At 35.6% G+C, this 24,968-nt stretch overlaps 1 protein-coding gene across 5 annotated transcripts in view; it reads right to left on the reverse strand.

Moving 5' to 3' along the window:
- ZNF236 (zinc finger protein 236) overlaps nt 1-24,968 on the reverse strand; it is a 56,938-nt gene that overhangs the window by 19,259 nt on the left and 12,711 nt on the right. For 4 of the 5 annotated variants that reach the window (XM_032222755.1, XM_032222757.1, XM_032222754.1 and 1 more), the window contains exons 9-24: nt 23,241-23,405; nt 21,794-22,019; nt 20,062-20,334; nt 18,947-19,150; nt 17,629-17,773; nt 16,784-17,044; nt 15,837-16,087; nt 14,957-15,058; nt 9,447-9,598; nt 7,061-7,161; nt 6,764-6,915; nt 4,992-5,204; nt 3,885-4,155; nt 2,619-2,722; nt 1,798-2,163; nt 738-883 (exon numbers count right to left, since the gene is read on the reverse strand). In XM_032222755.1, coding sequence (XP_032078646.1) covers nt 738-883; nt 1,798-2,163; nt 2,619-2,722; nt 3,885-4,155; nt 4,992-5,204; nt 6,764-6,915; nt 7,061-7,161; nt 9,447-9,598; nt 14,957-15,058; nt 15,837-16,087; nt 16,784-17,044; nt 17,629-17,773; nt 18,947-19,150; nt 20,062-20,334; nt 21,794-22,019; nt 23,241-23,405 — 3,132 coding nt within the window. The remainder of the gene's footprint in view (nt 1-737; nt 884-1,797; nt 2,164-2,618; nt 2,723-3,884; nt 4,156-4,991; nt 5,205-6,763; nt 6,916-7,060; nt 7,162-9,446; nt 9,599-14,956; nt 15,059-15,836; nt 16,088-16,783; nt 17,045-17,628; nt 17,774-18,946; nt 19,151-20,061; nt 20,335-21,793; nt 22,020-23,240; nt 23,406-24,968) is intronic. The other variant, XM_032222756.1, reaches the window with a different exon arrangement.

Genomic DNA, 24,968 nt, shown 5'->3' on the forward strand with positions numbered 1-24,968 from the left:
TTTAATGCTTTATGGCAATGTTACATTGGTTTATTTCAAACATTAGCCAACAATTGGCAGGTAAATAAAATACAAATTCTGCCAGAAGTTGTATTTTGTGAATCTGAGTCACTTCATTTTCCTTTTTAGCATTAAAAGATCTAAAGATATGCACTCAGCAGACTTTTTATTCCACCTGAAGACCTTTTAGAATTATTTTTTTAAAGTTGTGTCAAAGTTTCAAGGGTTATTTATAAGAAAGCTTCTGAACTCTACATGAACGTGATTAACTTTCTTTGAAAATCAAAATGTTGGACAGCTGCAGGTCAAGGGATTTCTTTTCACAGTGCCTCATCACGTGATAAAAACTTTCAAATACAAAACAGGAGAGATACTAGGTCAGAAAGATAACAAGAAACATTCTCAGCAAAATGACATGATAAATATGATTGATTTTTCACATTTATCAATTCAGCTTTCTAAATCCTCTTTTAGATGGATGCCTATAACATTCTCCTAGCATTCAAAACTTTTGAGTAATTAGGTAGAATTAGGAATCCATATTCTAAATAAGTGAGCAATAGAATAAAGAAAATTACGCAAAGAAAATTATTTGTAGGAAGGAGAGAAAAACGGCACTTAAACACTATTGAAACATTATATATTATATGAAAGATCTGGAGATTAAAAGCAAGGGATTATAACCATATGCATAACTTATTTAACAGCTTATGAAGGATAATATAGAATAAACCCACCTGTAAAGTAATGTTGTTAATACTACTAGGATCTATTCCAGAAATTTGAACATTTTGTCCAACCAAGTTGGCAGCAAGTTGCAACTGTATTCCTTCAAGGGTGGCCAAACTACCATCTGTCAAGGATAGAGTTAAATCACCTCCAGCTACCAAAGAAAACAGCCATATTTTTAAGATTAAACATGAATTAATCCTTATTCTACATCAGTGAATTAAGCAAGCTATACTACAATAATTAAAATTGAAAACCTAAAGACGCTTACTGAGGAATGCCCCTTACTGAATAATGAAATCTTCCTTTTAAATAAATATGCAATCGCGCATAGTGGTAATACCAATAAAACCAAAAAATTGATACTGTGTATTTTAAAAAGTGCCAAATTGATTAATCCTGATTGACTGATAGCAATGAAATCAGAGTGTGCATTCTATATATACAAATGAATTTAAGTAAATGAATGTACATAGAGTGGGAATGACACAAACTAAATGCATACATACTAAATGGCTAAAACTATTTGTACCAAACTATTTGTATATAATACATCTATCAGAATTTATGGTTTTCAATAATTTTGCTACTGGTATTTTAGCACTGTGATTTGCTGCTAATTTTATGAAGCAACTGATTGGATTTTTAAAGTATTTTATCATTCTCTTCAATTTAGTAGTTATTATATTTTATTTCCAAGATATCAATAATCATATCTTAATGTAAGGAAAGATAGAAATCCTATAATCATAAAAATAAAATTGCATTTTTTTTCTTATATAACCCAAGCGTTTCCCTGCAAAAAACCACAATGTCCTCTATGAATGACTTTGAAACACACCTGTAAATCATAAATTATAAACTACACAAAGATGAAGAGACTCAATTAAAACATCTGTGGAAGCCTCTGTTCAGAGACCCCAAGCAGATGTGACTGTACCATCATCTGTCGTGAAAGTTTCTCCGTCAACATTAACAGGAGATGCAGAAGAGTTTGATTTCACCTTTCTCAAAACTGACACGCACACACACACACCGGAAAATAGAATGAAACACTTCCATGTTTACCTGACATAGAAGCAGGAAGGATAGCCTGACCAACGATACTTTGCTGGAGCAAATTTTGGTCAAACTGGCCTGTCAGCACAGAGTTATTCATGATGAAAACGTTAGAATCATTTGTGGTTGAATTCAGAAGATTGACTGGCTGTAGACTTTTGGCTGGAGCACGAGAGCCAGCTTTCCTGGCTTTCTTGGCCTCCGATTTAAAATGGCACTGTATATGAGTCTTCCTGCGTCCAGAAGTCCGAAACCTCAATTCACAATGAGGACACTTAAAAGGCTTTGCTCCAGTATGTAGACGCATATGAACTTTCAAACTCCCTTTTGTAGAAAATGAATTACTACATACATGGCAGCTGAAAAGTTTCTGACCTGGAGAATAATGAAATAGTGTACAGCGAAATATACATTATTTCTGATCATATATAAACTTATGCTAGATTTTGTTTGGACATTAAACAACCTGTATTAAGGTTTTATAGTATTTGATAAAAAAAAATGTTTAAAGACTTCCTCCTAAATCGTAATCTACTCCTAAATTTTCGAGCTTTGAAAAAAAAAAAAACCTTTTAGGTCATAACTAGACAAAGTCTGCTATATTGGCTTAACTACTTTCCAAACAAATAAGTGGAGGAAGAAGTGAATGTGGGGAAGGAAACCAAACAGTATACTTAAATATTAAAAGCTAAATTGTTAATTCATTAGAAAGTCAAGTATCTTTCCCAGATTAACAGCCTAATATACAAGGTATAATATATCTGATGTTCACTCATTATTATCTAATATTATTATCTAATTAAGTTGGGAGTGCTCATGATTTTACATACCTGTGTGTGTTTTTACATGACAGTCCAAAGTCGACTTTACAGTAAAACTTTTTCCACATTCATCACATTTGTAAGGTTTTTCTCCTGTATGGATACGTACATGCCTGCCAAAGATATTTATTCTAATCATTATAAGGTATTTTACGTTTATTAAAATAGCTAAGAAGTTTCAGTTAGGCTTCATCTTGAGTTAGGCCTCATATTCCTACAGAATTACTTTACATTCAATGTAGCTTAAGCACACAGTAAAAACCATTTTTTTCTTTAATTCGCCTACAATATAATGTACTTTCCAAACTTGATTCTGAATACAGATTAGGAGATACATATTACAAATAAATTCACAAGGGAGAAGAAATTGCTATATACAATCCACTTGTCTTTAATTCTGAGTCAATTGTTATATTACACCATGTTCTCCTATACAGCATTAAATGACTTTCACTTCCTCTATTGGGCTGGGGGGGGGGGGGATTTTCAGTGTTTTTATAAAATGCATATAATCCTGTATGGTATTATCAGTTGTACTGACCACCTGGATGTAATATATGTCTAGTTTCACCCTTATTAGGACTCATCAGACATACACCTGATGAGTCTCAATATGCATGAAGCCAATCACATACTGCCTCCCAGTGGTTAATATAACTTTTTAAAGTAAATAATTATTTGAGGAAAAATTATAATAGAAGAGGATGATAAAAATAGCATTTAGCCAAGAAGTCCATAGACTAGTTGTCATTGAAGTAGTCAAAACTAGTGTTTTGCTACAGATGATCACAACTTTTATGAGAAAACCATTAAAATGTCAACTATCTGTGTGCATTTAATTGTATCATTGAATATAAACTCTTCAAAAGTAACAAAATCTATGGCTTTTTACTATCACTGCTTAAATCCAAAGAACCTGAGATAATAAAGGTATATCTACACTTTACTGCAAAATGCTTTCAAAACTCGGTTTCAGTATGACCAGCTTCTAACTGGAAAATAATGTCATCAAAATATTGAGCATGCAGTTGGTACTGCACTGATAGACGAGTCCCTGCCAACATTGAGAAGTTAGACTGTCTTGTAAAGAGTTATTCAGAGATAGTACAAACTAGTTGGTGTGGCAGGTGGTACCCATTTGCTCATGCTTATACACAGATGATGACTGGAAGGTTGCCTGCCTCTTCCTTTAAATTAAGGATGAAAGAAAGTAAACTGCTAAGTAATATAATTCATATATCAAAACTAAAAAAAAATATCTACATATTCACTTACCTAACTAAGTCACTAGGTTTTTTAAAGCTTTTTGGGCAGTAAGTACAACAATTGGCATATTTTGGTTCAGCCTCCATTTCCGCTTGTTTGTCTTTGATTTCACTAATCCTGTCCTTTTCTGCTGCAGACTGGACGAGAACTTTTTCAGAGACAGTGGCACTTTCCTGAGGTCTAATTTTTGCAAGTTCAGCTGTTTCCTCCTCTGTGAATGTGATAACACCCGGCCTAGCTTTTCGAGAGCTTGCCTTTTCAGATGATGCCTCTTCCTCTTCTGCATAATTAAACAGAGAAGCAACACTTTTAAAGACCTAGTAATATCAAACAAACTTCTTGGATGTTAATGCAAACGCCAATTATTCATAGCAATTATACAAAAGTGCAGATACTCCAAGGTTAAAGGGCATCAGAGATGTGTCTGCAAGGTCACTACATGATCTACATCAATACTACAATACTGTGATGCATGTTCTCTTTCAGTTTACAAAATTTATACAATTCCCGGCAAAAAAAATCCTATAATTTTTATGCTAAAGAACATTTACAGCTAATTCTCAATTTACAACAATTGAGATCAGAATATTTTGAGCAAAGTTTCTGAGCAAAGTGGTTGCTAAGTGAGATGCCCACCACTGATTTGTTCAATGACTGCAATCCTGACACTCCCAATTGTGATTGTTAAGTGATCTCCCAGGTTGTTAAAAGAGACAGAACAAAAGATCTGCCTACTGAAAACCTCCTGATAGCCCACCAAGGGCTTTCCTTCCCCTCTGTGCACAAAGGATTTCAGTTCCGCTCTCCCCCCACCCCCTTGCAACCTTCTCTGCTGGCTTCCCCACTGACTTTCTGGGGAAGCCAGGAGAGAAAATTGCAAATGATGATCACATGATCACAGGGAGCTTGATAACTGATTATAAAGGTGAACCAACTACCAAGTACTGAAAATACAGTCATGTGACAGGGAGGAGGAGATCCAATATTTTACAACGGCCAAAAGTGCTTTAGGAGTTTTAGACCACTCTTTCCAAGGCTGTCATAACTTTGAACAACCAGTCATAAGTGGAGGCTAACTGTAATATGCTTTTCTGACACACAGAGACTGTTGCTTACCTCCTCCTGCTACCTCTCCACCAGTTGCTGCTGTTGAAGACACTGTTTGATGCTTTTTCATGTGTTTTTTGCAGTGAACTGTGGTTCTGAAACTTTCATCACAAAATGGGCACTTGTAGGGCTTCATACTCATATGAGTTGTCATATGTCTAGTAAGGCTTCCATTGGTGGTGAAGGAAGTATTACAAATACTGCAACTGAATGCTTTAACTCCTAGGCGGGAAAGGGAGGAAAGTTAATAGAGATAGTAAGTGGTGGATATATAATTTGTCTACACATCAAAAATGATACAAAACAAAGGCAAATGTGAAAACATATTCTGACTTTCACTTTGTTCCACAAATGTACTGTATTTTTCAGAGTATAAGATGCACCTTTTTTCCTCTAAAAAGAGGCTGAAAATCTGGGTGCATCTTATACACCGAATACAGCATTTTTTTTGCCTCCTGAAGCCCCGCCCCTTCACCAAAATGGGGTACATTGCCTTATGGAGGCTTTCAGAGAGCTCCTGGGGGTGGGGAGGGCAGAAATGAGCAAAAAATGGGCCGTTTTTTTGCTCCCCTCCCCCAGGAGCACTCTATAAGCCTCCATAAGGCTATGCATGCATTTTTTTTTACAAAAAGGCAAGTTTTTCAGTTTTTCTACCTACCTACCTATCTACACTCTCTCCCCCTACCTACTTATCTACTGTATCTCTCTCTCTCTCTCTCCCTCTCTCCTCTCTCTCTCTCCCTTTAGCTACCTATCTACCTACCTACCTACTCTCTCTCCCTACCTACCTACTGTATTTCTCTGTCTTTCTCTCCCTTTCCATCCCTCTATCTACCTACCTACTTTTTTAAAAAAAATGCCTCTTCAAAACCTGGGTGTGTCTTATACTCCGGTGTGTCTTATACTCCGAAAAATACAGTATTTATTTTTTATTTACTCACATAATTTGCACTCAGCTGCAATATAAGGTTATTCCTCTACAAAAGTATTCAAAACAATCCTATAAAATTAGGGTAATAAAGACTGACTCATTCTGTCACCAAATGAGCTTCAGGCCGAGTGAGGATTTTAAATGTATTCTCTCATTATTACTTCAGTGTTTTCAACAGGTCACTATGCTGATACTGCTTTTTGTGAATTTATACAAGATTTTGGAACTGGTAACTATTCCATCCGTTAATTAAATGGTAAAAGCGATATACATTCCACTTTCTGGATATGGTCACAATCACCTACATATATCTTTTATTTGGATTTCACAGCAGCTTTCAATAGGTTATTATTGAAATGGTGAATGATAGATGAATTAAATACAGATAATCCTCGATTGCAACAGTTCGTTTAATGACTATTCAAATTTACGACAGTGAAAAAAAGTGACCATTTTTCACACAACCGTTACAGCATCTCCATGGTTATGGATTAAAATTCAGATGCTTAGTAACTGACTCGTTTATGACTGTCACAGTGTCCTGGTGTCATGTGATCACCGCTTGTATCCTTCTGCTTTGCTTTTAGCAGTCAATGGAGAAGCCAGATTCACTTAACAATCATGTTACTAACTTAACAGCTGCAGTAATTCACTTATGCCAAAAAAGGTCATAAAATGGCCCAAAACTCACTTTAAACAACTGTCTCCCTTAGCAACAGAAATTTTAGGCTCAATTATTGTCCTAAGTTGAGGACTATCTATATCTCCATGCTTGATCCCATTGTGCTGTCCATTTTAAGCAAGCTAAAAGGATTTGCAAGGGAACCAAATATTACCAAAATTTCATCACCTGTATGTGTTTTCTCATGAGATTTAAGAACTCCGGAAGAGACAAATCCCCGGCCACACAGTTGGCATTTATAAGGCTTCTCCCCAGTGTGTGAACGTACGTGCTGCTTCAAGTGGCTAGATTTCTTGAAGCCCTTATTGCAATACTCACACCTATTAAAATGAAAGTTTGTTGAATAAAATGAAACAAAGGCATTGATGAATCCTAGGAATATGTGAAAACTTTAATTACAGTTTCTGACTTAATGTTAGCAACACTTACATATTATATATAACTACCATTTGAAATATGACATACCTGTAAGATCTTTTGCTTTGATCATCATTATCTTCCAGAAACTGTGAACGCTGGCCATGCATCTCAAGGTCTGATGACTGATCTTGAACTAACCGGGTAGCCTGGTATCAATACATTGAAATAAATCTTTTAAATATATAATGGATAATAACCTCCGATTTAGGCCATAAGGCAGAGGTATCAAACTGGCAGACTGTGGGCCGGATGTGTCACGCGCAGGACAAGCCCACCCCAGCGAAGGGAAAAAGTGTCACAATACGTGATGTGATGGCAACGTGACACGGCAAGTTTGACACCCGTGCCATAAGGGTACAAGGTTTAAACCCAAGTGATTCCAAAATGCCATAATCCTCTTCTCAGCACAAATTATTTCTCTAATTTAAATAAATGTTAATTTTGGAGAGAGGAAAATAATCACATATAGGTTTCTTTTCTATCAAAATGCATTTTCAAGATAGCTAACTATACAATACAGAACATATGATTAAAACAAAAACAAAAGCATATAAAAGGGATCCATAAAAAAGGTATCCAACAATTACCGTATTTTTTGGACTATAAGACGCACCGGTGTATAAGGCACACCAAGATTTCAAAGAGGTAAGTAAGAAAAAAAAGTTTTTCTCTTCCCCCACCCCCAGGAGCACTCTGCAGATTTCAGCAGGGCTGGGGTAAGGCAAAAACGCCCCCATTTTTCACCAAAACGGGGGCATTTTTGCCTTCCTCCAGCCCTGCTGAAACCTGCAGAATGCTTTTAGGGGTTGGGGGGAAGGCAAAAACACCCCTATTTTGGTGGAAAACGGCCTGATTTTTGCCCATTTTTCACATGAGATGCGGGGACAGGACTTCAGGAGGCCAAAAAATGGCTGTATTCGGTGTATAAGACGCATCAACATTTCCATGAAAAAAGGTGCATGTTATACTCTGAAAAATACGGTCATTTTTCCTTTAACTGGTAAGTCAATCTAAAAGTAAAGGTTTATCTGAAAAAAAGTATGAAGATGTAACAGAAAGAGAATTCTAACATCTGTTCCAAATGTGGATTTCCAGCATTTGGCAGAAGCAACTGAAAAGGCTTTCTCTAGCATTCTTTATAGCGGAAGTGTTTTTTTTAAAAATATCCTGCGTACAGGTTTTCATTTATAGTCATAACAGGGCCTAGGCACAGATTTGTAACCAATAAATAATAAGGAGTCATAACCTTAATTATAACTGGCTCTGATGAAGAATTTCACTGCAGTATAATATAGGCAGTCATCCAAATGAGATGAATTTAGCAGAGATTTGATACAAAACCAGTAATGTATATAACTAGTACATTTAGTTATATAAAATAATAGACACTGTTGAAATATGATGCATCACTGTTTGGTTTTGTAACAGCAGTGCCTCAGACAAAAAGTCCATATAGAGAGTGGTAAGGATAGCCAAAAAAATTATAGAAAGCTCGCTTTCCATTATTGATAATACTGCTTATAAGCGTTATGTGCTTAGAGCTCATAGCATTGTTAGAGACCCCACACAACCACTTTACGGTCTGTTTCTGTTGCTCCCCTCTGGGAAGAGGCTTCAAAGTATTTCTAGCAGGACTACCAGATCCTGTAACAGCTTTCTTCCCTATGCCATCTGTCTGGTAAACTTGCAAGATTCATTTTTCTTGCTATGTACATGTATACATCCAAATTAGACTGTTCTGTTTCTCTGTATCACATATTATATGTGGATATATGCATAATTTTGTATTTATTTATTTATTTTGTCATGTTCATGTAGTGTATATTGGAGGTAGTGACCCTTTGAAAGCTGCATGCAATGAAATTACATTTTAATGTATGCTGATCAGTGTACATTGAAAGTGACAATAATACCTATTCTATTCTATTCTAGTTTTCTATTCTATTCTAATCATGAAAAGGCAGTTTTTGACATAAGAAACCTAATTCTTCAAAAGCACAATAAATCCTCCCAAATAATTCCTAAGTTATATCTGTCTTTTGACTGCAATCTTATCCACATTAAGTTTCTATTAGTTCTCCATTACCAAGCCAATCCATCTAAATCAGCTATTACATTCAGCACAATCTTCTGAAATTGGATCCAAGGATCTAATTGGATTTCTAAGACTTGGCAAAAGGATGCCCCTGAGGCCTTTCCCAACTAGACATACTATGGCTCTGTTTTTAAATACCAGGGTTCAAGAGACTGACGAGAGACAGGCATACAATTATTTCAGTTCCTGATGCTGATCATCCATCAGAACTACTGCAGTTCATTATTAGCCTTTAAGTCACATAAAACCAGATCTAAATCTCATCTAAAATCTCATCCAGAGCACCGAATCAGAAACAGCACAAATAATTTCTTCAATCTTTTAATTAATACTTACTACGTTGATAGTATCGGGGGCAGGAACCTGAAGCAGACTTGGTTGATGGTAGCTTGTTGAAAGAGCCTGAGATTCAAGAGTGCTTGAATCCTGAAGCTGTTGTACTGCTGGAAACTGACTTGGTTGACTGTAGCCATCATTAACTGTAAAACCTGGTACAAATACAAATGAACAAAACAACCCCCTATTTTTTTGTAACACAAACACACCTAAAAAAATAATCCTTCACAATTCAGGTTTTACTAACTGAGCTCTTTAGCATGATTCAAGTAAAATGGCATCTTGAAGTCAGCAAACAGGATTGCAAGGAAAATCCCTCTCCAGATCTCTGACAAATGACAAAATATTTACTGCTGACAAGAAAAGTACATAAACATTGTTCCAATATGCTCGTGTGGCAGATGATGACACATTTTCCTCAGTACAGACTATCCTTCTCTTTAAATATAGAGATGCAAATCAAAACTGAAAGAAGATTGGTTACATATAGCATCGATCCTGAAAAACAAACTCCTTATTTTTTTTCCCCCTTCCATTCAATCATGTTCAATTCTCAGAGACTGACTGGTCAATTCTCTGCAGTTTCTTCGGCAATTTTCTTTTTTAGATGTGATTTTTGCCATTGTCTCCTTTCTAGGGCTGAGAGAAAGTGACTAACCCAATGTCACTCAGCTGGCTTTGTGCCAAAAGCAAGACTAGAACTCACAGTCTCTTGGTTTCTAGCCTGATGCCTCAATTGGTACACCAAACTGGCTTTCATAGTAAATATCATGAAAGAGGAATTCCTTATTCAGAAGGACACATATAACTGGAATATAGAATGCGAGATGCATGAAATAAGAGAAACCTGGAATTATGAAATAGGAAATCAGTATTTCTAAATTCAAAGCTTTGGAAAAAAGTTAACATAGATAGGGATAGGGATCTTTAAACCACATTATACTTATATTATCCAAAGCATGAGACTACATGAAAATATGAAGTGACAATGATATTAAAAAGGCCACTGTCAAATGTATGATTTGATATAATCCAATACATATCAGAATCGAATCAGAAATTAACATGTAGTAGGTGAAAATCAATTTTATGTAAATGTAACCAATTTTGTTGTATTTATTTTGTACAATGACAATAAAGACCATACTATACTATAAATGGCCATCTATTAGTGGCTACCTAGTGGTGAAAGACAATGAGGAATATATTTGGACTGGGTAAAAATGTTTAACCTTGGTGATGTTGCTCTGTGGATGGAAATCAAGAGATCACTGGAATGTCTTTGGAATAGCTACGGATTATCGCTAGAGATAGTGTGACATAGGGAACATGTGTGGTCATGCCAACTTAATGTCATCTAATCAATCCTACATATATGCTATAGAAAAACAGGGATCCATAAAATCGGCAATATCAAACGAATAACAATGTAATAATAGTTCATTATTATAATAATGGCTATGGAAAAATAGAAACTATATTTGCCAAACCTAGAAGAAAAGAACAAATCTGGAAACATTCTAAGAATTTACTAAATAGCCAAAGTTAAGGTCACTTACCTTTCATTTTCCTTCTTTTTTACAGTAATCTCCACAGAACATAAATTGAAGTTTCCTTTAACTCAGAGCCATTCAAATTTTGAATTTATGTACACATGCATGTGTCTAAGAGGTTGACCCGGTACCCTTTATCTTCCTTGTTACCCACCAAATAAAGCAGGAATAAATATGGACATAAGTATGTGCACTAATCCAAGGAAAAAATAATCAGGCAAAAATTCTTCTCATATTGAATCTTCAATCTAGAGCCGTGATGGCGAAGCTATGGCATATGTCCCAGAGGTGGCACGCAGAGCCCTCTATGTGTGCATGTGTGCCATCACCAGGTACTCTTCTGGATCCCAGCACGCCGGCCAGCTGGTCTTTGTGGGCAGCTGAAAATGGCCTGAAAATAGGCTGAAAACGGCCTGAAAACGGCCCAAAAAATAGACTGTTTTCCAGGCCATTTTGGGGCTGTTTTTCAAGCCAAAAACAGCCCGAAAACAGCCCCCCAAATGGTCTGAAAAATGCCCAAAAGACAGTCATGCACACACCGGCCAGCTGGTCTTTGAGTTTCCGGTGCTCCACCGCACGCACATGCCTGTGCATACATGCGCATTCTGGTTTTGGCACTCGGTGCCGAAAAGGTTCACCATCACTGACCTAGAGCATTGTTTCCTCCTTTTAAATGATGCAATTTACAAGTGTGACACTGCACACTGAGAAGCACTTTCTCTTTGAAATCACTGTTTCTCTGCTACTGCTTCCTTTTCTTAGAAAGAACAGAGTTCCATTAAAAGGAAAGAACTGTTAAAAATGCCGTGAATGGAGGATGCAAAAACCTTCCATATTTACTTGTTACAAAATCCATGGCTACCATTGACCTGGAAGTCTTTAAAGCAGATTGGAAATTTTTTTGCTAAGTGTTATTATATGGCAGCTGAATCTGAGGGCTTTTTATTCTTCACAATAGGCAAATTTGAATAATGAAGTCTTGGCTGCATAAACCAAGATATGCACAAGGTTTATATGAACCACTTTTTAATCCCTTTCTGCTCCTCAGATATATTGAAAAACCAATCAGGAAGCCTTCCATTGGTTCAAACTGGGAAAATTGTGGTTAATAAATTCTTATATCAGGATATGAAATCCATCTTTAAAGCGGATTTAAAAATCATTACATTTAGAAATAATGAATGGCCAATTTAGATGAAGAATCACAATGAGTGGTTTCCAGACTGTTAATTGTTAGTATTACTACCAAAGTAGTATTATGACCATGTCAGACAAAATAAAAAAGGAGAAATACAAGGTCTTTTTTGAAAATAAAATAGGTAGGAGAAAATAATAAAATACATACCTATTAAATAAAAAATGAAATTTTGGATAAATACTTCGCCTTTACATAAAACCCAAATCTGTTCAATATAATGGATTTTAACTGCACTGCCTACTGTTAGCTGTTCTGCTCAGAATTTATATATTACAGTCAAATAGAACAAGCTACAATCCAGGTCTCAATGGGATATTGTTTCAAATAGGGATTTAAAATATCTAAGCCTAAAGGGGGTATAGAGTTGATAGTTGAAGAAAGCCCGAGCAGTATCTTTGATGGCTGGGATACCACATATAGAAATCCTTTCATGATGAAACAAGTGATGAAGCACCCATATTTAGCCATGGAATTCAGCAACTCAACTCTTGCTGTAGACCTTGTTAGGAATTGCATGAAACTCATTATTTTTCAATTTGGAAATTGGTTTTGTTTTTAGCCAGCCAATGTAAATAGCATTTTTTTTTTTTTTGGCCAATGTCTGGATATTGATATCGAACACTGTGTTAATTTTTTTTCCTTTGCCCAGAAGGTGATTTGAGAGTAAATATTTGATGGAAAGCCCATGCTGTAAAATTAACTTTGGCAGGTCAACTTACCCAGGAAGTAGGCTAAGCTATCTGTTCAGCTAATACTTGCATATGACATTAAATCAGAATTTTTAAATTAAAATTTTAAAAAAGTCATAGTGTTCAAGTTGATACTAAGCTATAATGGTTGGGTTTGCTAAATTGAATTTACTGACAAACCACAATCTAGATTAATGTCCTATCTGAATCAAATGGCAAAGAAAAAAAATAAAATTGAGCGCATGAAATTTATATTTATATCCTGGTTTATTAAGCCATGGTTCAATAGACCAAATTTATTAATTACAGTGTGGTTAATAATAGGGTCAACAGTTAGGGTGAGTCATTTAATTATTGTTCTATGCAGAGAACAATAGTGGAAATAATGAGAAGTTGATTTTGTTCACGTCTAAAAATCAATTGTTTAAAAGAGAAAAAAAGATCGGCATTTTAATTCTTAGTATTCATGGAAGAGACAAAAGTATTCAAATCCTGTATGCTCTGACAATGATTTTATTTTAAAATAACATGTATGTTTCAGCACTTGTATTCATAGAAAAAAAGTTCCCAGAACTAATGAATCTCCTGTTTATAAAACAGAAAATACAATAATTCTCCAAATAAAACTATGTAATGAAAAATATTAATGAAAGAGCCTTTATAATATTTAAAGAAACTGAAACTGATACTAATACATATGTGTGTGTGTGTGTGTGTGTGTGTGTGTGTGTGTATGTATATGTATATATATGTATATATATGTATATATATGTATGTATATATATTTAGTGTCACAACCCCTGGTATGCCCAAATATGGGAGGAAGCCTACTGCTTCCTTTCTCTGTCTTAGTGGCTAACACATCTGCCTAATATGTAATATAGCCCAGGTTCGAATCCCAGTAAGGGTATGGCTAGGCTCTTGCAGTGAGAAAATATCATATATTCTATACTCTGAAGAGTGCAAAAATAATCTACCAAAAGGCTGTAATGTAACAATCATAGTTATAACAGAAGTCATTTTAATGATTCTGCTCCCCTTTTCTTCCAGGAATAGTTCCTCACATCACATATGTACTATTTCTGAGTGTTATCCTTTTGGATCTTAAAGCTGTCCATCAGGAAGACCAACTATGACATGTAAAGAAGAACTGAGGAAACAGCAGGAGAAAAGTGCCAACTTGAAGTGTCATCTAATAACAAAGCAGGTAATGTTTTTCCTATGGATCAACAATACCTAAAAACAATGTTGTCTATCAGAACAAAGAAGTAAAGAAACAATGACCTGAACTGAATTTTCCTCTCTGACTAGTAGAAAGGAAAATGGGAAAGAAACACATATCCAGACAAAGGGATAGGGGCCACCATTTTAAATGCATGTGTCCATACATACCTACCTGAAATTCAAAATTTCTGAAGGGCTCCAGGAACTTCAAGGAAACTCCAAAGTATGGAAAATCTGTAGAGGGTATTCCAAGTTGAATAGAAATTGTGTACAACATGCACTTTAATTATTCCTTCTCTAGCATTTTTTAGGTATTTTCATTTTAAGGTCCTTGGTCAAAGATAATTATTTTTTTAAAGCAAAAACCGCACCAATGATTCAGTAGGCATTCTAATTATAAATGCAAAAGGATGGATGCAGTTTTGTATTTTATGCAAATTTGTTACTGCTGAAGTTCAATCTAGTTCAAGACCCCAGCACAACCAGTGTACATAAAAACTAAAAACCTTTAGAACACTACTTGGGGCGGGGTGTGTGTGTGTAGGAAATTGCCATGCTTTCTCTTGTTGGAAGCTTCTATTATGATCCTACCTCTGTCTAAGGAGAATTTTCATCTACAAAGTATTATCATCTTTGGATGGAAGACGGAAGATAAACTTTAAGGTTCCCAGATTAGCAATTAAAAATAAATAAATAACTGGCCTTTAGCCTCTAGCGATGCAACTATGTAAGTTCTTATTGCCTTCTATATATGACATTTTGGAATTGAAATAAATTGCTCATGAAGCTTGCAAGTGCAACAAAAGTACTGTCTGAAACTGTTAAAAAGGCTGTACCTTTACCAACCTTGTGATAATCCTTGCTGATCAAACGATTGCTGTACGATAGTTTGCTGCTCAAACTGGTTTATATTTTCTTGCAGTGCATGCTGGGATGTCACAAATCTATCTGAAATTAAATATATATATTTGAAAAGGAAATGACATTAAGTAGTTCAGTAGGTGCTTAACAAAAAAGAAATCCTTGATTTAACAGACTAATGGAGAAAAGCAAAATACCTGTTAAATTTCCAAGTGATTTTACCCATGCATAAAAAAGTGACATACATGGATAGATTGGCAGACAATATTTCATAGAGATATACACTGTATAGACAAATGTTATGAGTATTTTTACATCGCTCTAAAGATATCTACATAGGACAAATTCTGTTTTTTGCTTCCAAAGTTCACAAATAAAATACATTAAATTGAGGGTTACTTTAACTGAAAAAAGATGGTGAGTAAACAGGAAATTATAAAAGTCTATAATTATTTTCTACTTTGATATTAAGTGAGTCTGCCACTTAACTATTATTTACATTTCATTTATCTTCAAAGTATCTTTGAAATGCTGTAAAAGTGCTGCTAAGAAAAGAAATTCCAAATCTGGAATTTGGAAATTTAATATACGCTTATCCTCTTTTCTTAGGAAAAACCTTGATCCAGGCACTACAATACTTAATTAACATCTTAGCTCAGGGGTGTCAAACTGGCAGTCCACGGGCCAGATGCATCACACACAGGCCGCACCCATCCCAGCTCCATGAAGGGGAAAAATATTACAAAATGTCACATGACAGCAATGTGATGCCGTGAGTTTGACACCCATGCCTTAGCTCATTGTTATCACCAGTGATACAACCCTGTGGATTTTAATCCTATAATCAGTATACTCAATAGTTTACCTTCCTCTTGACCTAATGACTGATCAGTCAACTGAGGCCTGAGTCCAGCTTCTTCAGTGTCAACAACCTGCTGCTGTTCTAAATCTAAAATAGCTTCTTGATCTGTTGCAACAGCTTCAGTTTGCTGCAACTCTTCACTTTCAATTTCCACTTGCATTTGAGTCGAAACATGTATATTCTGCTGATCTACAGCTGTGTCATCAATGGAAGCAGCTTGCTGATGTTGCTGAAGCTGCTGGGCGAGCTCATACCTAGAAGAAAAGGAAGAAACATTTTTGCAATGTCAACACATTAGAACTTCGGATGCATTATGCAAAGCTATGTCTCTAAAGAAGGCTCTTCTTTAATGTTGGAAAAGGTGGAACAAAAGGACAACCAAAGTAAGGTGGATGGACTCAGTAAAAGCAGCAATAGGTAAATAATTGAAAGACCTGAAGGATTAGGTTAGGGACAGATCATAGAGAAAATCTATTTATGTGGTTCCCAAGAATTGAAACAAACTTGATATAATATAATCAAATCACTCAATATATCTAATTTGAGACACTTCCTGAATTTCCCCACTCTGCCCACATTTCTACTTCTGCTATACTATAGACTTGAAAGTACTAATGAAGCTAAGAGAACTAACAAGGAATTAATTAATAAGAAGTTAGCAGAAAGAAATATATTTAGCAATATTATACCCACAATAAATATATTTAAAAATCAGGTGATAATTAGACTTTTTGCTTTTTCTCATCCTGTTATTTTCACTTTTAAACTGATCTACTCATTAAAAATAGTTGTTTGTAATTCAACCTAGGTTCCCAGTCTCTGAAAAAAAATGCCCTAAAAGTTATTTCAAAAACTTGAATCCACTGGCAGGCCCCATAGAATTTCAAAAGAGCACCTTATAGCAACTGGAATTAATTATAGTTCAGGATTGAATTTCAAGATATACAAACCTGTGCGTTTTCATATGTTTTTTGCAGTTTAATGAGGTTTTGAATGTTTTTTGACAATATGGGCACATATAGGGTCGAAGGTCATTATGGATACCCATGTGCCTCCGCAGACTCCCGCCAGTGGTGAACGCTCCATTGCATATAAGACATTTGAATGCTTTTAATCCAGTGTGGGTTCGAATATGTGCTTTTAGCACTCCTGCTGATACAAAGCCTCTTCCACACTGAGAACATTTGAATGGTTTTTCACCCGTGTGTGACCTTTGAAACACATCAAAGAAAATCAAAGTCAGAGGAACAGATAAGGGAAATAAATACTAAATAAATAGCAATTAAAAGAGAAAAGGAGACACATAAATAAATTATGAGAAATGGCACCTGCAACAATCTCCTATTCAAATTCCTACTCTATTCCCTTTTCTCTTATTTTCTTCTCCTCTTAACCCCAAATCGGGACTTATCGCTAATTATGCTCAGCAAATTTTAAGTGTTCATCCATGGTTTATCTTTTGCCTTGACTATTCTTTTTTTTTGTTTGTTTGTATTTCAATGAAATTCAGTTAACTAAGAACTCCCCTTCTTTGCACTGACATGTCTTCGAATATAATGAAGCATTCAGCAAAATTTGTAACGTTATCTTTGGCAGAGATAACACATTTTCTATAGTGAGATAAGAAGTTTTCTGCTTTGAAATATTTTCCATTCTTAAACTCCTCTAGTTCAGAAATATGCCTAGATTTCCTTGCATGCACTGCCTGTTTTAGATCTCTTCCAGAGTTCTAACAACATTTAAGTCTGGTAACTATAAACTCCATTGCAAACATATTTTTTTCAGTAGAATTTACCGGATATGTTGTTTAAGATGACAAGACTTCTTATAAGCTCTGTGACAGTAATAACATTTGTATGGCCGGTCTGCTTCATTCACAAAATTATTATTGAAATAATTTTGGAAAAATTGGCTATTCCTTGGTATTGGCTGAATAAGACCTGCAGAAAGAATGGCAGATTAATGCTATTTTAAAGAAAAAAAATCCTTCCAATTTTTACTATATTCTGGTTCCTAAACAGAAATCAAAATTATGTTTTTTCATAATTACTTTTTTCCCCCTTAATGTATATAAAATTCTCAGGAGAGCAATACATTGTACTAGGGCTAGGCCAATTATCATTTTCAAAATTAAATACTTTAGCAGTAACATTATTCAATGTATCAGATTCAGACACATATTGGAACTTTCAAACACCTGTGATTATGAATGCAGCAACTTCTTAAAGCAGCCATGCCTTTTCTAGGAGCACATGGCTGTCCTCTGCCTCTTCCATGCAGGTCTAGGAACCAGACACATTTAAGAAAATGAAGGCTGGTTTTACTTTTGTAAGCACACCCACTCTGAAGCCACATTTTGTCTCCAAAGGTGCAGCATAGCACTAGCCTTTAATTTATGTGAATAAAATATTTATAAATTGGGTCATTTGAAATATTCCTATGTATCAATTTTAAGAACCCTTTAAAAAAAGAATGTACATTTCCAATCAAAAATATTAATTTCTCCAAGACTAATTATTAAAACTTACTAGGCTGCTTAAATATCAGGAGATATTTGCAAATGTGAATACTTATTTTCTTATATCTTCCTACATTAAACTTTTGAAAAACAGGTAGTTTGCCTTTTAATAAAATTGTGTATTTGTAAAGCTCCTGAAATATAAAGGAATTTAGCTTATTCACAGCACAACATACTGAATATATACCTTCAATGAAACCCTGCAGATTAGATCTGTCCAAACTGTTTAAAATAAGGCACTTATTTTCAAAAGAGTTAAAGAAGCTATGCTAATTGTGACTGCCTAGAAAATTTCCTCCATACAGATTATTTTCAAATGCTTTGCAAAGCCTTATTAAATATAAATACACTATATCAGAATAGGTACTGTATTTTATCTGCACTTTATTTCTTTCTTGGCTAAGTAGTCCTGGCACACTAGAGTGAAACTGCTTTTCTAATTATATTTCTTACATAATCATAGCTAAACCATGGAAGAATATTTTCTCAAACTATCTGAATCTAGTTTGATCAAATATGCACATTTCTTTCACTTCTACTCTCTTCTAAATAAATATTGAAATTTCTTCCAGCAAAATCATGTTATACACTTTACCTAAATCTGTGATGAGGATTGGTTCTTGTAAAGGAATATCAGGTACTGGCACATTGCTCTTGCCTATTCGAATTTTTGCAGGTTTCCGCTGATGCCGCATTTTTCTCAATTCAGTATGTTTAAAGTGGGAAGCAATGTGTGTCTTTCTGTGACCTGAAGTTCGAAACTTTTTGTCACAGTGTGGACAAGCAAAAGGTCTAATACCTACAAAAGACAAAGAGATTACATCTTTATTCCAACTTCTAAAAATAGATAAAAAGTTGATAAGGTAAATAATCAAATATGCTTAACTCATTCAAAAGCTTTACCATAAAAAAATTGACTATTTATAACTAAACTTATAATATTACCAAGACAAAGCCTGCTTTCCCCAGCATAGATGAACTTGTAGGATTGCTTTCCACAAAAATACAAGCTTCACTTATCCACTCCTTGCCCCAATGTGCAACATGCAGAGCAAACAAAGGACAGCTGTATATGTAAGTTAAAGACGTGCAAGGTAACTGCTTAAAATCTTCCCTCTGAGCATAGAAGGTACTCCAAAAATCCTGAATGGCCCAGGCCTTCACCAAGGCTAAAAATAGAGTTTTCCCAGCACCTTAACTAAGATGCCTGCCTGTATGAGATAAGGATAAGGCTTCAGATAAGGCTCCAAAGGTGTTTTTCCAAAAGGCAACCAGGCTTTCTTCCAAAAAGTCCAGGTGCCTTTTGGAAAAACACCTTTGGGACAATCATGACGATTGAGAATCTCCATAGACACTTTAAATAAGGTGTTGCTTAAGGCTCCACAGTAGCCAAATTAGATCCAAAGTCTCCACCACTTGTCTACACAAACACTGTAATATGAACCCAGAGAAAGTCAATAGTACACAATTTATAGTTATATTGGTCCTTTCTTTCTGGATTGATGCATATTAAATTTAACATACGTAAGCAACAGTTACATTTTACAATGAAAACATGACACTGATGGTCCTGCTGTGCTATGTTTGATCTGAACACAGCTGACAAGCAAATAGGGTTATGACACAGAAAATGTTCATATTTTTTTTTTGCTAAGATTAAAAATAAGCAGGGCTTCAAAACATTAGAAGTCCAGTTGCAAGACTTTTTACCTGTATGCAAGCGAATATGTACTTTCAAACTTCCTGAGGTAGAAAAGCACTTCATACAGTACTGACACTTAAAAGCCTTAATTCCCGTGTGCGTTTTTATATGCGCTGTGAGAGTACTCTTCACAGCAAAGGCCCGGAAACACTGTGGACATTTGAATGGCTTTTCATGAGTGTGAATGCGTATATGCCGTACGAGATCACTGGGCTTTTTAAATTCCTTAGAGCAGTATGGGCAAATATGCCATCGTATTCCATTCTCCTCACGTATGGAACCTGAAATATAATTTTAGAGTAAACAATTTGAAAAGGTTGACATGCTAATTGTGAAAGGAAAAAAGAGAGTGGAATTTGAAATGCACTGAAGGTTACATTTTGGCAAATGTCATCTAGCAACTGTGACATTAATTGGTAGACTGAATTGCTCACTATTAGATAAATAATGCTTCCATGAAACAGTCTGTTATAGCTACACTATGAATTAATAAAAGTAAAGGGTTCTGTAAGTTGACTTGAGATCTGACAGCAGATCCTGTAAAAGTATTTCTGCATTTCTTCCTGGATTATATTTTTCCAGATCTCTCTAGACTTTCACAATGCATTCTGGAGAGACACCCTTTGACAACATTCTCCAAATGATTATGCAGATTTTAAGGGCACTCTTTGTATCTAGAGGAGATTGCCCTTTCCCTCAGCATGCATAAGTCTGGAACAGGGGTGGATTCCGGCAGGCACTTCTGCCAGTTCACTCGTGGGCGCGCTGCATGGACGTGCGTGCTTGATGTGCAGAACTGAAAAAAAAAAGATGGCAGCACCTACGGTGCCACCCGGAGAACCAGTTCAGGGGCGTGGCAGGCCTGGGTCGCTGCCAGTTCCAGCAACCCAGGCCACCAAACCACTACCGGTTCAGCCAAACCACTCCAAACCGGTAGGAACCCACCACTGGTCTGGAATAGAACCTGGGGCAGAACGGAGGGCTTTCTCCTTATTTTTTTCATCTTTTCCTACCCGTTTAGAGGTCAGCTTGACTAGGAATGACCCTTTATAGTATAGTACAGTATGCCTGGATCCTACAATTTACTAGATATCCTAGCTCTAAATAGAAAATAGTTACACAATGCAATGTCTATAGAGACTTTTTTTTACTTGAGAAACCTGTCAAATAGTGAACAGAAAGGATATATTCAGCTTGTAGTATTATACAGAAAGGCAACCAGCAGTGATAATGCTATGCTATATATTGCTAAATAATGCTTACACAGTGTATGTTGCCATTAATGTGTGAAATGTGGCATTTTATAAAACACTAGGAAATTTATAGAATGCCAACAAATGGGACATCAAAGTATGAAATGTTTAATATTTCACACATTTCCTATGCTTTCCATGCAATGCCAAATGGCAAACCGGCAAAGTATGAACTACTCCCGTTAAAATGCCATTCTAGCCTCCCTTGTTGCAACAAGTAGATCAATAACCCTAACCCAACTCTGACCCTAACTCTTTTCATGACTCTTTTTTCATACTTTGCCTAAATAGTTCTTGTCATTTTGTATTATACATATATTAAAATAACACAGTCATTCCATACTGTGCCTAAAAATGTCATGCATTCTATACAGATTTCCTAGGCATTCTGTACAATGCCAACTTTTCATACATTGATGGTAACATAAATACTAATAAATATTGCTTATGTATACTGTAGTGGACAGAATTAACCTTTCACCCTTACCAGGTAAAAATGGGGATTTTTTCTTCAGAATCCTTTTCTCTTTTTTATCTACTTTCTCTGGGTTCTCTTGCTCTTTAACTTGTTCCGTATTGTTGGAGTTGACTTGATGGCCAGAGAGATTCTGAGAATCTGCAGTTTCTTCTGGACTTGGAGGAGTCTTCGTTTCACCGCAGTCTGTGTTTGCTGAAACTGGTATTGAGGATAGCCCACTATTTTCCAAGGCTTGCTAAGACAAACATAATGAATTAAACTGAGAGCAAGATTCACGTGGAACTTTCAAATAGACAATAATATTTTAAACTGGTTTGTTTTTCAGAGATGTCTGATTCATTTCACCCTTTCCGATTCTAGCTCAATTTGAACATTTCACAGCTTTCTGTTTGCTCTATTCCCTAGAGTAAGAAAAGCACAGTAAAAATGTAAAGCTCTATTTAGATTCCAACAAAAGTAACAACCCAGTTGGCCAAAAAGGGAAAGTACAACTTCTAATACTTTCAACCCAGAAACAACTAGAAATTTACCGAAAAGTTTCCTTCTTCAACAACGTAGAATAATGAACACCTCATTCATGTTCTCCTGCTCATTTTAAACAGCATTTTGTCACATATCATCATTTCTAAGATGATGAGCCAGGGTGGCGCAGTGGTTGGAATGCAGTACTGCAGGCTACTTCTGCTGCCTGCTGCCTGCCAGCTGCCTACAATTTGCAAGTTTGAATCTCACCAGGCTCAAGGTTGACTCTGCTTCCATCCTTTCAATGTAGGTCAAATGAGAACCCAGATTGTTGGGGGTAATATGCTGACTCTGTAAACCGCTTAGAGAGGGCTGTAAAGTATTGTGTATCAGTATCTATGTCTAAGTTATATTGCTATCATTTCTAAGATACATTTTTCCTATGTTTTATAGTCCTATTAACACTGGAGTTTCACAGATATTTTGAAAGCCCTGAACCCACAGCGGGAAGAACAACTGCCAATGGCATTCCGTAAGAAGACAGCACTCAAGTAGCAATATTTGGGTGAGGGTAATGCTCTCATGGGCATTCAGCACTTTTCCTTCTTAAAACAATTACAATCAAAACATAGTCCTTTTTTTCAGTCACCAGGAGCAGTCTGAATTTCAAGCACCTCTGCCAAAGTCCCAAAGGTGCTTTTCCAAAGAGCAACTCAACTTTCTTGTTGTTTTTTTCCTTGACAACATTTCACTTCTCATCCAAGAAGTTTCTTCAGAACTGGGAAAAAAAAAACAAGAAAGTCCAGTTGCCTTTGGAACAGCACCTTCAGAACAACCATGACGTGGATGATTGAGAATTTCTATAGACAAAGCATTTCCTGAATCCACACGAGAGAGAAATTAGTCTGGGGTGATTTGATTATCCCTTTCTTCCAAGTAAGGAGACTTCAATATGCTAAAAGACAAGGTGAGGATTCTAAACAGGTTATCCTACCTGCAAAATATCTCTGTTGATTCCCACAGCCATACTGAGTTGCTGACTAGATGGCTGGGAAGGATTATTTTCCACTGGCTCTGACAATTCAAGGAGTTGTTGAATGACATCAGTTACTGATTGCTGACCTTGATGTCCTGCAGTTGGAGTTATTGGATTTTCTGCCTGTGGATAAGTCATTTGTGAGTACACAAATGTGATTTGCAAACATGTTAGGTATTACAAAGAACATTTGGAATTAAACTGGTATTTTTAAATGAAATTGAACCATACTGTTTAATAATCCAATGAAAAGCAAGGACCAATATTTCAAAGTTGGACAAAAAATTAATTTTACCTTACTGAGGCACTGCTTCTGCGATGTTGAATTCAAATGTGTTTCACAAAAACGAAAATTTTCAGAGACTTATTATTTTTTTAAAAGCATATAGGCCTGAATTAATTAGCAAAAAAAGGCCAATTCATTAACTTGAGGAGCTTTATTGCATAACAAAATCAAGAAAGGTACGTGTACTGTTTTATAAACCATATAATCTAATAATTTTAAAATGATGGAAGGAGGCTTGATAATAGCATGAGTGCTCTGATGTGAGAAAATATTCTATAAAATGTAACAATTCTAGTGCCTTGTAACTTTGGGCTCACTCCATTATAAATGTTTGTGGGAATACTGTTGAAGCTGAACAATTACTAGCAATAAAAAAAATCTCATCCATGTCTAAAAAGATAATAAAATCAGTGATGACCTACATGCATATCCCAAATTTTAAAAAGTGATAGAGATGAGGTTTATTGTTTTCTTGGGTTTTTCTTTTTGTATTCTTTTAAACCCTTATTATACATTCTCCTTAATGTAATGAGGAGTGTAAGCCACTGAATCTTTTGAGCTGAGTGGTATAGAAACCTGGTAAAATCTATAAATAAATAGCAAGCAACCACAAGCATAATTCTCTGCCAACAGAACAACTAGTCCTTATTGTTCTGGTACTGTAATAAAAATACCTGTTCTAACTATTAAGTGCTATCAGCTGGAATGAAATTGTGAGCATACAAATTGACTAATAAGTGAACTAACTTAATTCCCTTGGAACAGCAGATTCTTATTTTTTAAGATTTCCTGTCCTCGGCATACTTTCTGGTTTTATAAGTAACTCAGAAATTTCTGGTTCTACAGAATGCTGCCATAAGTGTTCTTTTGCTGAAGTACCTTTGAGTGCTTTGTTGCTGATTTGTTAATATTCCGCAACAGCTAATTATTTGCAAGAAACTTCCTATTACTTTAGAAGTATATTCTAAGTGTGCTGATAAGAAGTTCCCCAATGTGTTAGTTTAACAGCTACCCTGTAATTTATTCAGCTTCACATTTTAGCTGTTTTAACTGCGTAGGACATTTTGTGAAAAAGTAAAAGCAGAAAAGCAAACAGTAAAAAAAAAATCTCAGATATATAATACATTTAATCTTCTTGTAAGCTATGAATACTACTGCTTTCATGTCTAATTTTAAGTTATTTCCAGGATCATTTTATTCCTTTGCTGATTCCAATGGTGTCTGCTGGATAATCTGTTTCTGGCCTTTCTGGAATTTTTGGTATTCATATTGCCTATTACATCTGAAGTCTATATACTTTTTTGGGCATGATTTTGGCAGTGTATGTCTTCCATTGGGTTACATTTGACTTTTGTTTTAAATAGGCATCCAGTAATGTCAGGAATAGCCATCTTCTCTTT

This window comes from Thamnophis elegans, chromosome 8, assembly GCF_009769535.1.
Source record: "Thamnophis elegans isolate rThaEle1 chromosome 8, rThaEle1.pri, whole genome shotgun sequence".
NCBI classification, from domain to species: Eukaryota; Metazoa; Chordata; class Lepidosauria; order Squamata; family Colubridae; genus Thamnophis; species Thamnophis elegans.